The sequence below is a fragment of the Alosa sapidissima genome, chromosome 1 (genome assembly GCF_018492685.1).
Source record: "Alosa sapidissima isolate fAloSap1 chromosome 1, fAloSap1.pri, whole genome shotgun sequence".
NCBI classification, from domain to species: Eukaryota; Metazoa; Chordata; class Actinopteri; order Clupeiformes; family Clupeidae; genus Alosa; species Alosa sapidissima.
The window spans coordinates 27,983,190-27,998,545 of NC_055957.1; the positions used below are offsets into that span (position 1 = coordinate 27,983,190).

Genomic DNA, 15,356 nt, shown 5'->3' on the forward strand with positions numbered 1-15,356 from the left:
TACACAGGAGTGTGTTTGTGATACATCATACAAAGTGTATGCAGAATTATAGGAATACTTGTCTTCATTGTCTGCAAATTAATGTGTGTGTGTATGTGTGTGTGTGTGTGTGTGTGTGTGTGTGTGTGTGTGTGTCCATGTGCGTGTGAGAGTGATTTTGTGTGTGTGTGCTGTGCTGTGCCCACACGCAACAGGGAGTCCGTGCAGGTTGAGGATTTACTCAGCAGTACACTTTGGAAATCCCTCCTCCACACTCTTCTGTACTCCCCTTCCCTCTCTTCTCCTTCCCCCCCATCTCTTTCTGCCCTCCACCCCCCCCCCCCCCCCCCCCTCCTCCTGCATGCCCTGATGGAGAGCTGTCTCAGCTAACATGAATCAGGTGAACTCAGTGGTGCTCCACTTAGCCCTGATGATCTGCACATGAGTCATGCAACGTCGGGGTGTCAGTCAGCCCTGTGGCTCGTGCAACTCAAACCACTCTGCCCTCCTATTTAGACTTTCTTCTTGACATTCTACCAATATTAGCGTTTAGTTCTTTTCATTCTTAATGTTCTCTGTGGAAGTTTCATATTTAGTCAGGACGTTCCATTTCCACCATTCTCCCAGTTTATCAGTGAGGTACGATTGAAGAAAGGCATGCAGATGCCGGTGATTTTCAGAGTAAAACTAATGATATATGAGGCAACTTCTTGGGCAATGTTCCTCATTATTGTGGTTCTGAGATGTTGATATTGGGCAACAATTTATTGTGTGTCTTAATTTATTCAGTGTCTCTGTTTTACAGTTGAAAATGGATACTATAAAGCCACACGGTGTAGTTCTTTTACCTTGAAATAATGGTTTCAAACATTTTGATGCCACACTTGAAATAAGGAGACTGGAGTCTGGCATTGCTGATGTGCACCCAGAAGGCCTGGTATTGCACTAGGTAATGTTGTTGTCCCAGTGTGCATGAGCCTTTTCGTGGGTTTTAGACCAATTGGATATAATACCCCATTAGTGCTAAATGGGTACTCGGTACATAAACAATTGACAAAAAGAGGAATTCCTACATGTTGTTACTTTAAAATGGCCAGTCCAGGAGTATTTTGGGGTGGCGTGCTTCCTGCATTAGTGCCCTCAGGGCAGAGGCGAGCTCTCCGCGAGTGGCAGCTGGCTCCGGGGCAGCTTTGGCCCACATTTGGCCGGTTTTCTGCCCAATTCTCACGAGATCTCGCCGAACCTTCTGCTTCCAAAGACCACTGCCCTGCCCCGCCCCGCCCCCAGGGGTGCGTGATCAGCCCTCACCTCATCTCTCCAACCCCCCCACCCCCTATCGTTCCTGTCCTTCCCCCTCCAACAGCCCTCCCCCCTCCCAACCAAACCTCCAGCCGCATCCCTGAGCCCTGGGCCCCCCACGGGCTCGCGTGACGGGAGCTGGCGTTGGTGGAGGAGAACGGAGGCGAGGGGAGGACCTCCAACTGGAGCATGTGGTAATGAGCTCATGCGGTGGATTAGCGTGACGATTCCCGCTGCCACCGATCTCATGAACAATCACGCAGCACCGGGGAACGGGAGCCGCATCACGGGTACTTGGCTACACAGGGGATTTTAGGAAGGATGGGACGAGGGAGGAACAAGACAAAAAAGTTAGAGAACCTGTTACCTACAGTACATGTATTGTGTGTGTGTGTGTGTGTGTGTGCGTGTGTTGGTGTGTGTGTGTTTGGGGTGAAGATGTATATATGCATCTGTCCGTTCTAAAAGGGAATTTTTAATCCTCCTCACATCTACTCAACTACTCAAGTACCTAAAAATATGCTTCACTTCACTCCAGGAAACAGCTGGTTCCACAGCAGTCGACTCTAAAGAGGAACTCTCCTCCATGGCCATTCTTCTTCTTCTGACTCTTGCTGAAGATTTCCATTAGCATTGACTTGCATGTTGTGTCAGACAGTACTTTCCCTATCTGTAACAATGCCATCTCCCAAGCCCGCTCTGCAGCAGGAACACAGAGATAATGTGCCTGGCTCCTCCACAGACACAGACTCATGTCTGCGCTCATGCCTGAACAGTATCAGCCACTTGAGCCGCTCCATGGACGTACAGGGCTTTCTTCTCAATCTACAATAGCCTGGATGAGGGGATGCAATGGCGCGGTTTTTCCAGAAGTAGGAGGCTGGATTATTAATATCACTCTCCACTTCCTATCCCCTAAGCACGAGTTTGACATCACTTTTATGCTTTGTCAGACAAAAATAAAAAAGAGGAGAGAAACTCAAGTGCCGGGTACTATGGGCTTTCTTTCTATGAAGTGAGTAATCCTTAGCAACAGATTTGTTTCCTGCCGGCTTTTTTTTTTTTTTTTTTTTTTTTTAAACTCCCTCCAATCGGGCTTGGCTCAACATGCGTGACCAAGAGTGCAGTTTGTAGCACGATTTTCAAAAGCTTGATTGTAATTACTGTCTTTTTTCATAGCATGCCTGAAGCACATTACTGTTACATATTCATATGTGTGTGCTTCTAGTTTTAACTCCTGGTTTATAATTCTTTGTTTAAGTATGAAACAGCATTGATTGAGGGAGAAACACACACGTTATGGGGTCTTGGGCTTGAGAGCTTCCGGTGATAAGGCTAGAGTTAGTGTCACAACAGTTAATGTCATTTATTTGTTTATTTTGGTGTGTAATATTTGGCCACTACTCCTCATTCTTGTAAAGACATTGCGTGTGTGCTGTGTGTATATTATTTGGTATGGTTTTACGCACAGGAAGTGTTAAAAGCTGCTTGAGCACTGGCAATTTGAATGTTGAGCGATGAAGTAAGCTGTTTTTTGACTTGTCACAGGGGTTTGTGTTTATTCTGTCTGCATTATCCCGCAGTCATCAATATTTCACAGCTGTTGTTATTATGATTACTTCATTGGCTAATGTTGCCTGCCAGCTTGCACGCAAGCCCTCTAGCTCCACCAACCCCCCTCATGCTCCACCCCCCCCCACACACACACACACACTCCACCCGTACTGCCTGGAAGAGGGAAGATTGACAGACGGTTGGCTTGCGTGACTGTGGAGCCTCAGTCAGTCAGCCAACATGCGCTCTCTCTCTCCCTCTCTCTCTCTCTCTCTCTCGTATTTCCTGGTTAAGCATGAGGGGTGGGGGTAGAGGCGGGGATAGGCTAATGAGATGGCTTTGGGCCAGCCCCCCCCCCTGAGTTGGTTGTGAATATATCTCTGCTGTGAACACGCAAGGGCTGCCACAGGGGGTGGGGGTTGGTGTGTGGTGGTGTGGGGTAGCCGAGAGTTCAGGAGTGCCATCACCGGGTGTACGCGCTTCCTTGCACTGTCCAACAGAGGGCGCCACAAAGTACACTGGGGCTGATCACAGAGTGTGGATGAAGTGAATCTCATTGTCTCCTGGTTGGAGATGATCCTTGTGAAAAGAAGTATACACCTTATAAAATAAACTCATACCCCCCACCTACACACACACACACACACACACACACCATTGAAATCTCCAAGGCAATACCATCTGGTCTGCATGAACCACTCCAATCCACAATCCAATTTGAACACATCATAGAAATATAAGTAAGAAAGGCATTTAAAAATAGTTTCTTTTGTGTTAATCGGTGAGGAGTTTGTGGTGTCATGGAGAGACTGGCCACTCTGTCTCCTCGTCCTCCTCTCCTGACTCAGTCTCAGGCAGGTCCAGCAGCTCCAGTGGCTCAGGGGAAAGTTTCTGAGAAAGTCATCAGAAACCAAATATCTGTGGAGCGGCAAATGAGGAACAAAAACCTTGCTGTCGGCACGAAAGCTGTCTGCGCCGACCTTTGAGGGGTGTGTGATGTTTGCTTTCTGGGGCTTAGCACGCAGGCTCCTGATGGTCTGTGGGGAAAATACAGTGGTTAAGTGTGTCAGTTGGGTAGTGTTTCTTTGTATGTTTATATCTGTATTGATTAAAGGATGTGTCCAAGTGTGTGTACATGTATGTGTATATGCGCTTATATTTGTGTGTTTGTACGTGTGTTTAGTTTGGTTGTGGGGGGTGTATGCGTGTGTGTGTGTGTGTGTGTGTGTGTGTGTGTGTGTGTGTGTGTTTATGTGCCGTCGAGGGCCGTTTCGTGACTGGCCTGATGGAGCCCTTTGTTTTGGTGGGTGTGCTGCTCCTGATCTCATTTGAGTGCCGTGCAGCGCCCTCACGCCCATGGATTACCCTGTGTGTGACAGCGTGTGGACCGATGCGAGTGACTGGCTGCGTGTGTGTGCCATAGCGTGCCGCGTGGTGTGGCGTGGTGTGGCATGGCAGTTTGCGCACATGAGATGTATGTACCATGGCAGAGATGATCGAATGGACACACACACACACACACACACACACACACACACACTCTCTGCTGTTGAAGGGCCATGACTGGTCCTCACAGCTGCCTTCAAAAGAGAGGTGTCCAAGATGACACACCACTGAACAGTAGAGATGGACTGTGGTATCCAAAGTGTACGGCATTAATAACTCAGAAATCTCTGCAGGGTTCAGCATTGAGTGTGTGAATTTGTGGATGGGTAGGTGTCATCTGAGCTTAGGTGTTATGTTCATGCATGAAGTCACGTCTCATAATTGTATCATTCTAAATGGGGTGACCTTACTCAAGTGCCAAGCGTACTCATCTGATCTCTACCCCTCTCTGTCATTCTTTCTTTCTTTCTTTCCTTCTCTCCTTCCCTCTTTGTCTGCTTTTCCTTTCTCTTCTCTCTCTCTCTCTCTCTCTCTCTCTACTCTCTCTCTCTCTCTCTCTCTCTCTCTCTCTCTCTCTCTTTCTCTCTCTCTCTCTCTCTCTCTCTCTTTCTCTCTCTCTCTCACACACACAGCTATTCAGGAGAAGCCTTGCAGCAAGCACAGCAGTGAGCCCCCCAGTGCTATGACCGACCCCAGGAAGGAGGCCTTTCCGGCGGGGTGCGGTGTGGTGGAGAGCGACCTCCTACTGGAGGTGAGAAAACCATGGAGGGGTCAGATCTCTTTATGTGTGCATGTGCTAATGCATAGGTGTGTGTGTGTACTTGTGTGTGTTTGTGTCTGTTTGTGTCTGTGTGCGTTCACATGTATGCTTTTGGACAGCCATGAAACACAACAGATTCTGAGAATGAATCAAAGAGCCATCCAACCCCCCCACCCCCACCCCCACCCCCTCCAGACCACAAGCAAGGTCAATATTAAACTCCCACTGGATATTTCACACGAGTTTTGGCGGCGATACCGGCCAGTTAAGGAGGACTGTTTGGACACTGAGTCACCTCCCCCCGGAGCGGTCGGCGGTCACTCCCGCTGGTTCACACCACCCGGCTGTCAAACACTCATGGCGCAGCGCTCACATCAGATCATGCGAGAGGGATGAGCCCAGCAAAGCTCAGTAAAGCACAGGCTCGCGAGGACGATAAATATTTATTGGGGAATACAGATGATCCTCTCCATTAAAAGGCCTGCAGGGCAGGACATGGTGTGGCACGGCGTCAGACCATCACCCCTTTTCCTCCCCCCTTCCCCCCGTCTCTCCTTGCCTCTTGCATTCCTCTCATCTAACCTCTCTCCTTCTTCTTCTCATCTAACCTCTCGCTGGCTCCCTCCATCTTTCCCACCATCCGTCTCCTTTTTGTTGTTTTCTTTTATTGTTTTTTTTTCCCCCTCTCGTCCTCCTCCTGCGTTCTTTCCCTCCCTGTCTCTGCCACGTAAACAGCTTGATTGTCTCACACACACACAGACACACACACACACACACACACACACACCCTTGTTGGCGTGACAGTGGAGAGGATCGGGGCGGAGCAGTGGGGCAGGGTGCGGTGTACTGATCGTGACACTGTTAGGTCAGTGTCACAGCGAAGAGAGCGGGCGGGGGCCCCAACTGACCCCAGGGTGACGGAGCCGGGCAAGGAGCATGCCGGAGTCACGCAAATGTCAGCAACAGCAACAAAAAAAAAGCAAAACGCTCACTATCCAATCATGTGCTTAGCACACACACACACAGGCACATACAGTACATGTAGGCAGAAACATATGGCTCAACAACGCGCAAAGATTACGCAGACTAACAAAGCGTAACCATCGACACAAAAACAAAGAATAGATGGGTCAAAAAAAAACTACACAGTAACACCCACCCACCATACACAACCTACACACAAACCACACAGAGGGAGATATGAGCAGTGGTGGTAGAGATCTAAACCTCCAGCCCAGTCAGGAGTAAACTGTGTTCTCTGTGGCCTGCTCAAATGACTGCTGCTTCGCCCAGTTCATATGCCATCTCAAATGTATTCATATAATGAGAAGCACATGCAGAGAATAATTACAAGTTTCATTTCAGAATTATAATTTTAGAGTAATGTAAATAAAAGCTTAAAAAATGTTTAAAAAACATTCATAAGCTTGTATGTGGTATAATACATGTTTATTTTTTGGTTTGTTGTTTGCTTGTTCCTCAGTCTCTCACAGGGTTTGCTTTGGTTGTGAGCTCTGATGGCATAATCTTCTACGCCTCATCGTCTATTGTCGACTACTTGGGCTTCCATCAGGTAGGCTCCTTTCTCTGTTTTTAAATAGTGAATTCATGATATTTCTATGTAATTTGGTTGGCATTTGATTAGTTGTGTTTTAGAATAAAAAATGAATTATAATGGCCATTAAAAATGAATTTGTCTGGTAATTGCAGGAACATAATTAAATGTGTCTAAACACCTTAGCAAGGAAGATGTACATTCATCCATCACACATGTATCAGAAAGTAAACTACTGATCTGCATCACGTAATAAGTAGGAACAAATTGTGTTTGTTCAGCGTAGCAATCAAATACAGCACAAACATACAGTAATGTCTCATTTAGTTGCTTTGAAAGAAAGAAATCCAAACATTGTTAAACTCTTTCTCACGACAGTAGTGGTTGATGACAGAAAATATACGCAAGTAGATTCCCACCATCCCCACCCTTTAGTTTAAAAATAGAGTCCGATTGTTCACCCCTCACTTAGTTTACGACTCGCGAACAGACCTTCCCGAGCCTCGTCTCTCTAGCGAACATTAACCGCTGGTGTCCTGACAAGAGTATCTGACAAAGAAGTCATCAGACCCCCCTCCCCTCTGAAGAGAGAACTGCGATGCCATTGGTGCGTGTTGCGAGCATGCGAGCCGGCGTCTCCGTGACGCGAAGCGAAGCGTTGCATTGCGTGCCTCGGACCCAGATATTATGGGAAGGTTGAATATTTTAGAGGGAGTTTGTCGTTTTATGAACAGAGGGTATAGCTGAAGCTGGTGAGGAGGAGGAGGAGGAGGAGGGGGGGGACGAGGAATTACGAGTTAGGGCAGGCGTTGGGAGTTTTTTTTTTCCATCAGCTCAGTCCTCATGCGTGCAGCCCTGGTGTCACGCAAACTCAACTCGCAAACAAGCCAGCCAGCACACACTGGAGTCCCAGCAGCTCACACTGGCATAGCAGGCAGGCAGGGAGGGAGAGAGGGAGGGAGGGAGAGGAGGAGAGGAGAGGGTGTGGGACCAAAGAGCCCCCAGGGCCCCAAGAGGGCACTTATCATAAACTACACTACTGATTAAACAGCCAAAGAGGACCTCTCACGCTTTCTCGCATGTCCAGATCACTGAAAGGGGGCGAGCGCGGGGAGCTCGGTTCCTTTGATAGAACCATTCCAGTTTGAAACTTAGAATTGGTTGTCTGTTTCAGATTGCTTTGATTTGTTATAGTTTTGTATAGAGTTCACAATGACACATATCTTTTTTTTTACATTGTGAGTGGTCATCCAAATTACTAATAAGGGTGTATACTATCAAGGGATTGTTTTAGAAAATTAGACATTTGCATTGTCTGTGAAGAATTGTCACTAGACTGATTTGATGTCATATCATTATACTTTTGATTTTTTGTCACTTAAACTATACCTACCGAATGTAAAATGCAGTGGCCCATCATTACTTGTTGCAGTGTCCTAACAAATGAATAATTAAACCAATGTCCTGATAAAAACGTGTTTCCACTTTAGAGCGCTGTGTATCTCCAAGAAATGCCCTGGTAATCCCCTGCCTTATTTTCAAAAGGAATGTTTTCGATGTGTTGATGGGTGTATTAAGCAGTAATCTGCGCTTTCCTGCGAGGATTTGGGGTGAGCTCAGTTGAGGCGACCGCACGAACACGAACCCAAACCCCACAGCCGCAAACCCCCTCCCCTCTCAGGCAGGCAGGGGTGCGGCGTCAGGGGGAGCGAAGGGGCGACCCGTCCGAACTGAAGCGCCAAAAAGCTCAGCGGGTCTCCTGCAGACCAACACTTGCGGTGTCGGCCCAGATACCTCCAGCGTGTCTGACCATTGTGTGCGGTTCAGCCGACCGTGTGCGGGGTTAAGTGGAGGGGTCACTGCAGTTACCCAACACAAAGAGGCCCTCTGGTGAGGGGGTTAAGCGAGTGCACCAGTTCAAGGCATTTTGTGTGTGTTTGTGTGTGTGTGTGTGTGTTTGTGTGTGTGTTATCTGTCCTTACACAGACGGACGTGATGCACCAGAACGTCTTTGATTATATCCATGTGGACGAGCGGCAGGAGTTCAGAAGACAGCTCCACTGGGCCATGAACCCTGCCCAGCAGGAGCACCACGCAGCCTCAGGAACTGGTGTGTGTATAATTACCGTCCACACAGGCCCTCACAGCGGCCGGGGGGGACCAGGCCATGTTACCACAGGGACGCAGCCTGCAGATGGCGCTGTTGAGTGACTGCTTGTGTGTGTAGAGAGAAAGAGAGTGAATGTGCGTGTAAAGCAGTGGTCCCCAAACTACGGCCCGCGGGCACCTCATTTTGGGTGGCCCTCCAAAACATGTCCGTGGTATAGCATCTGGCCCGTACGGGAGTAGGCTACGACATCGTCAAACTGTAACCTCCGTAATTTCATTCTCTATGGCGAGTCTTAACAGTACACATGTAATACTCTTTTTGTCCACTGGTGGTTGTTTTGGCGCTTTTTCGCGTTTGCCATCGAAAACGGAATGAAATGTAGGCCTACCTGCAAACAATGTAATGCCTATGCTGACTGCATCAGTGCTCAAAGTATTCTAAAAGTTTATCAATTAATTGTTAATAACTAACTAACTTCTATTCAAGTCATATTTTTGGGACTTTTTGGGATAATTATTTCTATTTTTTATTCACTTGTTCAAATGTTCATACAAATTCACAATTCACAAAGTTCTCATCGGGTGAAGGAAAATGCTCATTTCAGATGTTTTTGCCAGCACTTCATAAAACTCTCATAGTTTGAGAACTTTAAATTATTTGTAGGATATTGCTTGTTCACAACTTGAGCTGTGTAGGCAAAGACAGAGTTCAGAGTTCACACATTTTGAATAAAATATACTTTTGGGACTCCCTGCTAATACTTTTAGGAGTGCTTAAGTCTTTTTATTAGTATTGTTTCATTTGAGCTACATTTTACACTGATATGGCATGATGGCAATATAAACACAGCTAACAAGGGTATTAGATTGCAGTAGCCTATGATTAAATGTAATGGAATATTCAACTAGGTAGACTGCTGTTATTCACAGTTCTAAGCTATTTATGGTTACTGATATACTCCGAGTCTCTGGCCCTCTCTTAGAGCCAGGCATAGTGAGCTGGCCCTCAGAAGAAAAAGTTTGGGGACCACTGGTGTAAAGGATTGGATGGTAGAAGGGTTTGGTTACCAAAGTCATTTGAGAGCGTGAGTTTTAATGGAGACTATTGTTTTGACACAGATGGTTTTGATTTAATGCGAGTGTCTTTTAGAGCAATTATGTCAGAACTGTGTCAATGTCTGTTGATTGTTTGTCCCAGATTGTTTGTCTGTTATTGCCAAGTAAATGTGCCTGATTATGTGTGTGAATTAGTGTGCCCTCATCAGAGGGCCTCGGTGACTCTGATTGCGTGTGAATGGGAGCTTTTGTAGGCAGGAATGGTAGTTTATGTATTTGCGCCTGTGGTGTATGGTGGCCTTGGTGGGTCACGCATAGCAGCTTTGTTTTGTGTGACGGTGGTCATTTTTTGCAGGAGAGGACTTTGTGGTGGGCAGTCTGTTCAACGCCCAGGAGCCAGACGGCGTCCCTCCTGAACTTGTCCCATTCCTCACGCGTTGCTTTATCTCAAGGCTCCGCTGCCTGCTCGACAGCACCTCAGGCTTTTTGGTCAGTGAGGAAACACACACACACACACACACACACACACACACACACACACACACACACACACACACACACACACATACACACACACTTTCATATGTGCTTATCAACTATTCATTTCATCTTTGATTAATAAGTGTGGCATTTCACAAAGTTAGAAGTAATATAGTATTATGTATTACTTATAAGTATAAGTATAGTATATATAATCTTTTGATCCCGTGAGGGAAATACAGTATTAATCATATTTATGTATAATATACAGTACAGGCCAAAGGTTTTGGACACACCTTCTCATTCAATGCATTTCCTTTATTTTCATGACTATTTACATTGTAGATTCATCAAAACTATTAATGTGTTTTGTGGAATTGTGGAATTATGTACTTAACAAAAAAGTGTGAAATAACTGAAAACATGTCTTATATTCTAGTTTCTTCAAAGTTGCTAATTTGTTTTTATTTAATACCATATTCAGCAAGCCATAACTTGACAAATATTCATCTGTGGGCCAAATAACTTTGCATTCATTAATAGTTGTGATGCCTTCAGTGAGAATCCACAATGTAAATAGTCATGAAAATAAAGAAAACACATTGAAAGGAGAAGGTGTGTCCAAACTTTTGGCCTGTACTGTATATATATATATGTGTGTGTGTGTGTGTGTATGTGTGTGTGTGTGTGTGTTTCTGTGTGTGTACACAGTACAGTATATACATACATACATAACATACATACATATCCTATGGTTGCTGAGTGACCTTCGAATGAGTTGACGGTCATATTCAAAATTAAGACACCAGTGCAAATTTGAAAATGACCGTCAACTCATTCGAATGTCACTCAGCAACCGTGGGATGATGAGATGATCAGAAAATGTGCTGTGGTCTCTTAATTTTTTCTCTGATGTGGTTTTGGGTCGCTCTGGGGATGTTATATGCCTGTTAAATCTGCTGTAGAACCTCAGTGACGATTAGACAGCCACTCTTTGGAAAGCCAGCACTCTGGATTCACCATTGTCTCATCTCTTCTTTTCGTTTCTTTTCTTCGTTCCCATGTCTGTGTGTTCTCCAGAGTTTGCAGTTCCAGGGCAGCCTGAAGTTCCTGCAGGGACAGAAGCGGAAGACTGAGTCCGGGGCCCTGCTGCCGCCCCAGATGGCCCTCTTCTGCGTGGCCACGCCCCTGGTGCTGCCCTCCATCAACGAGCTCAAGATGAAGAACATGATGGTCAAGAACAAGCAGAAGGGCAACTGGTGAGTAAACTCAAACAACCACTCTGACCAGCAGAAAATGGATTTTATTCTAAGGGCTCTGGCATATGTAGGTTCAGATGTGTTAACTGCTTTGCTTATTAATTTCAATTGAATGCAATTGCATTTCAGTCATTTACTGTATATAGTACCGCCCAAACCCTTCCAATCCCCCCAATGAAGTTTTTAAGTCAGTTGGATAAAATGTAAATACTGACTCGTGTATGAGTATCCTGATTAAGGCTTTTAATTTAAATAATGAACATTACATTCCAAATACTACAATATAAACTGAAAACAGTGCCCTGCCTCCTCTTACACAGTTACCCAAGAGTATGGTTGTATTTTGCAACTAATCGGTCCTTTTATCCTGTATTGCACTGGGCAGTGAGAAGAGACCCCGTGTGTCCAGAGGAGAGAGTGGTGACCTGTTGCTGCTGAACTGGCCAGGCAGCAGCTCTTCCAGCCACAGCCCGTGGCGATCCCTCTCCAAAGAGGCCCTCAAGTACAAGGGCGAGGGCTACCTCTCCTCCCAGGACGAGCCGCTCAACTTCTGCCTGTCCTCGCTGGGCGGCCCAAAGGTCCAGCACGTGGACGGCCCCTGGGACATGTGCTCTGGCGCGGGCCTTCGCATTGGTCCTGGTGCTGGTTACCTTCCAGGGAAGCTTGGCAAGTATGGCAAGTATGCGTTCCCCCACGGTACTCACAGCCACAGGGGCGAGACGTCCCACAGCAAGTTGTACGAGAGCCTCCATGCCCCCGGCCTCGAGGACTACTGTGGAGACGCGGAGAAGGTGGAGGGCCGCTACATGGCGCACGGGGAGTGCTACAACGGCATGCTGCTCCCTGAGACGGCCATCAAGACGGAGCAGGACTCGGACTCGGAGAATGGTTGCCACACGTACACTGGCCCGCACCACAGCGGCGCCTGGCCCGTCAGCGAGAGACGCTACGGAGTCGGACTCGCGTACCCAGACAGCCCCCAGGTGAAAAACGAGTCCAGCTTCTACGACCACTACAACGCGTGCCAGCGTAGCAAGGCTGCCATCAGCCCACCCCTCAACGGGCACCACAAGTACCTGTACGCCAGTGGCAGCAGCAGCAGCGGCAGCAGCAAGCCCCTGAAGTGCGTCCTGAACAAAGACACCGCAGATCCGCTCGGCAGCAGTCAGGGTGGCAACTGCGTGGACGGGCACATGTATGCCAACGGCGTGGCGGAGCACAAGGCTTACATGCAGCAGGACTACAAGCTCTACGAGTTCAGAGGTCGTGGCCTGGTGCACACCATCAAGCGGGAGCCCATGGACTCTCCCCCCTGGTCGGAGGGCAGCCATGATCTGAGCCAGATACATGCTCAGAGGAACATCATGGCGAACTGCACAATGAATGCTATTGCACACAAGACAAATCCCTACATATACATGCAGTAAACTTCAGCTGGGGGCCAATAATCTCTCTTTTTGCAGTCTTTTATTTGCAGTGATTTTGTGTTATTTTGTTCTTCAAACAATTCTTCCACTTAAACTCAGGATTACCTCAATTTGACAGTGAAATGGGATTTTCATTTCAGTGATTACATTTTTATAAAGAGGCACTTTTTACATGATTTAGCAATATTTTTTTGAGTGGTTAAATTGACCTTAAACGTTACCTCAAACGCTGTATGAAATTGTGAAAGATACAGAGTGAATCCCATGTCTTTCAGCATATTTCTAGTGTGTTCCAGTTTAGATTTCTGTATTATTGTGATTTTAGATCACAACATTGTAGGCTAATCTGGGAAAAATGTGTTAATCTGAACCAGACATTGTAAGAGTAACTCTTCAGAGGAATTTACAACTTCAGATACCAATAAAGCTGTGTGCTTTGTTATTTGTTTTACCTTTCACTTTACTGCCATTTCCTCTAATGATATGAAGAACAATAAAAATCGTGTGTTTTCATGCTCTCTGATTTGAAATGGTAGCCTATGTTTTGAATAAAAAATGGAAAAAATGGCTTTTGTATTTAATGTAGTAAAATATAATGTAATAATATGGTAGTTATAACTTTTTTTATAATATTCATTTCTCAATAATGTTTAATCATTTACAAGTGATTTTCAAATGTTCGGACTTAATTCGTCTGATGTTCCTGACTAACTCATTTAGTGCAAACTTCAACATGTTTTGACTTGTTAATTGTTAAGAAAAAAATATGACTAAATCTTGTGGGATTCGAATTTATTCTGTATAAATAAGAAAATGTACATGACTTTGACATTTCTTAACATTTTATGACTTAACATGGCAACATGTCTTCACCAAAATGTGTTCAGTTGTAATTGAGTTGATTTAGACTTTGACCAGGCTGCACTTGGTCAAAGTTGCATCAAAGCCTACTAAAATTTTAGTGTCATTCTGTCAGTTTTGTGTTAAATGCTAGTGCAGTTTTTTTATCCCCATGTTTACTTTCACTTAGGCTTAAATGTAGGATTTGTATTTTCTATGTATATTTTTGTGATTCTGTGTATTTATTATTGATGTTTTCATGTGTAGTGGCATCGTGTGTATTTAACAAAATCAAGAGACTACACTGTTTCATCTTTTTTCAACACTGAAAGGTTTCAACCATTAAAGGAATCTATTTTGTATTCTGTTATGCTGCTGAGCAGCCATTTTGTTCAGTATAGTATTTCCACACATAATTTCAAATGTGTTCATTAATAAATGATGATGCTCTAACAAAAATGTGTCTTTTTTTAAATTCAACTGAATTCACTTGCACTCTAGTAGGCTATGAAATCAGTGGCGCTCGTGCGCAAACCCTGCGCATCTCTGACGTCGAGTTGTCAGCAGTGTTGTCAGCTGCTCTGTGAAGGCGGTGCAGCAGGATCCAGGAACAAGAAGGAATTGTCGAAGTGAAGCTTTATAAGCCATGAAATCATTTTAATCAATGAATTTCACTGAGTTTTTGAAATAGGAGGATACACCCTGTGTTGGTGAGCATACAGCGACGACTTTACATGTACTAGTTTGTGATCGGTTGTCACTTGTTATGGACTGTACGTTATAAGTTACACTCGCTAGCAAAACGTTAGCTTATGCTATCTAATCTCGATGGGGATTTTTACCCCACGGCGGACATGGGAAATTGTCTATTTGCCTTTAAACAATCTGCTAAAGACGCTTTACATCTTCAATGTTCAGTTCTCAAAAAGAGCGGTGTTGTGGGGTGTAACGTTATCGTAAGGTTAACGTTAGCTTGTTATGCTACTTAGCTGACGATGCTAACTGTCTAGCTTACTGTAAACGTTCAGCAGTGATGGCCAAGCAAAGGGGCGGCTAACTCTTGTCGATCATGTTTTGGTTGATACCAGCATTTAATGTTTAGCTTCCAGGGTCCCCGCATTGATATGCAGCTAGTCTGATCACATCTGCTTGCTACCAAGAGAGGTTGGAGTCGGGACCTAACTGTTATTCGTGACAATTGTTGAAATGCACCGTAATACATCGATGAATGGTTAACTTGGCAAACTGCATAAACTCTGTCCTATATCGAGAAAACATTCGTCAGACAATCCAGACAGTCCCAACTGTAGATTGTGAAATTCCGTCAGGGTTAATCAACTGTTGTTGCCACACCAGAGCGCGTCCTAGCCATGGAAGAAACTAACCGAGAAGCCGTGGCCACGGCCGTGCAGAGAGTTGCAGGGATGCTGCAGCGGGCAGATCAGCTGGACAAGGTCGAGCAGTACCGACGTAGAGAAGCCCGCAAGAAAGCATCCGTAGAGGCCCGTCTGAAGGTAAATAAAATTCAACCTGCTCTGCACACAGACTGGTGTCTTGTCCTGTATATCTGCACTTGATAGCGTGGTGTGCTCTCTCTTAATATGCTTGCCAATAGGTTCTCTTCTGGATGTATAAAACACTTAAAACTATTC

At 45.6% G+C, this 15,356-nt stretch overlaps 2 protein-coding genes across 4 annotated transcripts in view; both read left to right on the top strand.

The window, feature by feature from the left end:
• ahrrb (aryl-hydrocarbon receptor repressor b) overlaps positions 1-13,424 on the top strand; it is a 28,332-nt gene extending 14,908 nt beyond the window's left edge. For both annotated transcript variants that reach the window (XM_042093108.1, XM_042093117.1), the window contains 6 exons: positions 4,851-4,969; positions 6,462-6,551; positions 8,520-8,643; positions 10,054-10,187; positions 11,259-11,437; positions 11,823-13,424. In XM_042093108.1, coding sequence (XP_041949042.1) covers positions 4,851-4,969; positions 6,462-6,551; positions 8,520-8,643; positions 10,054-10,187; positions 11,259-11,437; positions 11,823-12,864 — 1,688 coding nt within the window. In that variant the 3' untranslated portion in view covers positions 12,865-13,424. The remainder of the gene's footprint in view (positions 1-4,850; positions 4,970-6,461; positions 6,552-8,519; positions 8,644-10,053; positions 10,188-11,258; positions 11,438-11,822) is intronic.
• Positions 13,425-14,256: 832 nt separating this feature from the next.
• The window catches only part of exoc3 (exocyst complex component 3), a 30,234-nt gene continuing 29,134 nt past the window's right edge, over positions 14,257-15,356 (top strand). For both annotated transcript variants that reach the window (XR_006031993.1, XM_042093089.1), the window contains exons 1-2: positions 14,257-14,414; positions 15,061-15,218. Coding sequence is in view for 1 of the 2 variants with exons in the window: in XM_042093089.1 (XP_041949023.1) it covers positions 15,075-15,218 (144 nt within the window). In the remaining variant the exon portion in view is untranslated. The remainder of the gene's footprint in view (positions 14,415-15,060; positions 15,219-15,356) is intronic.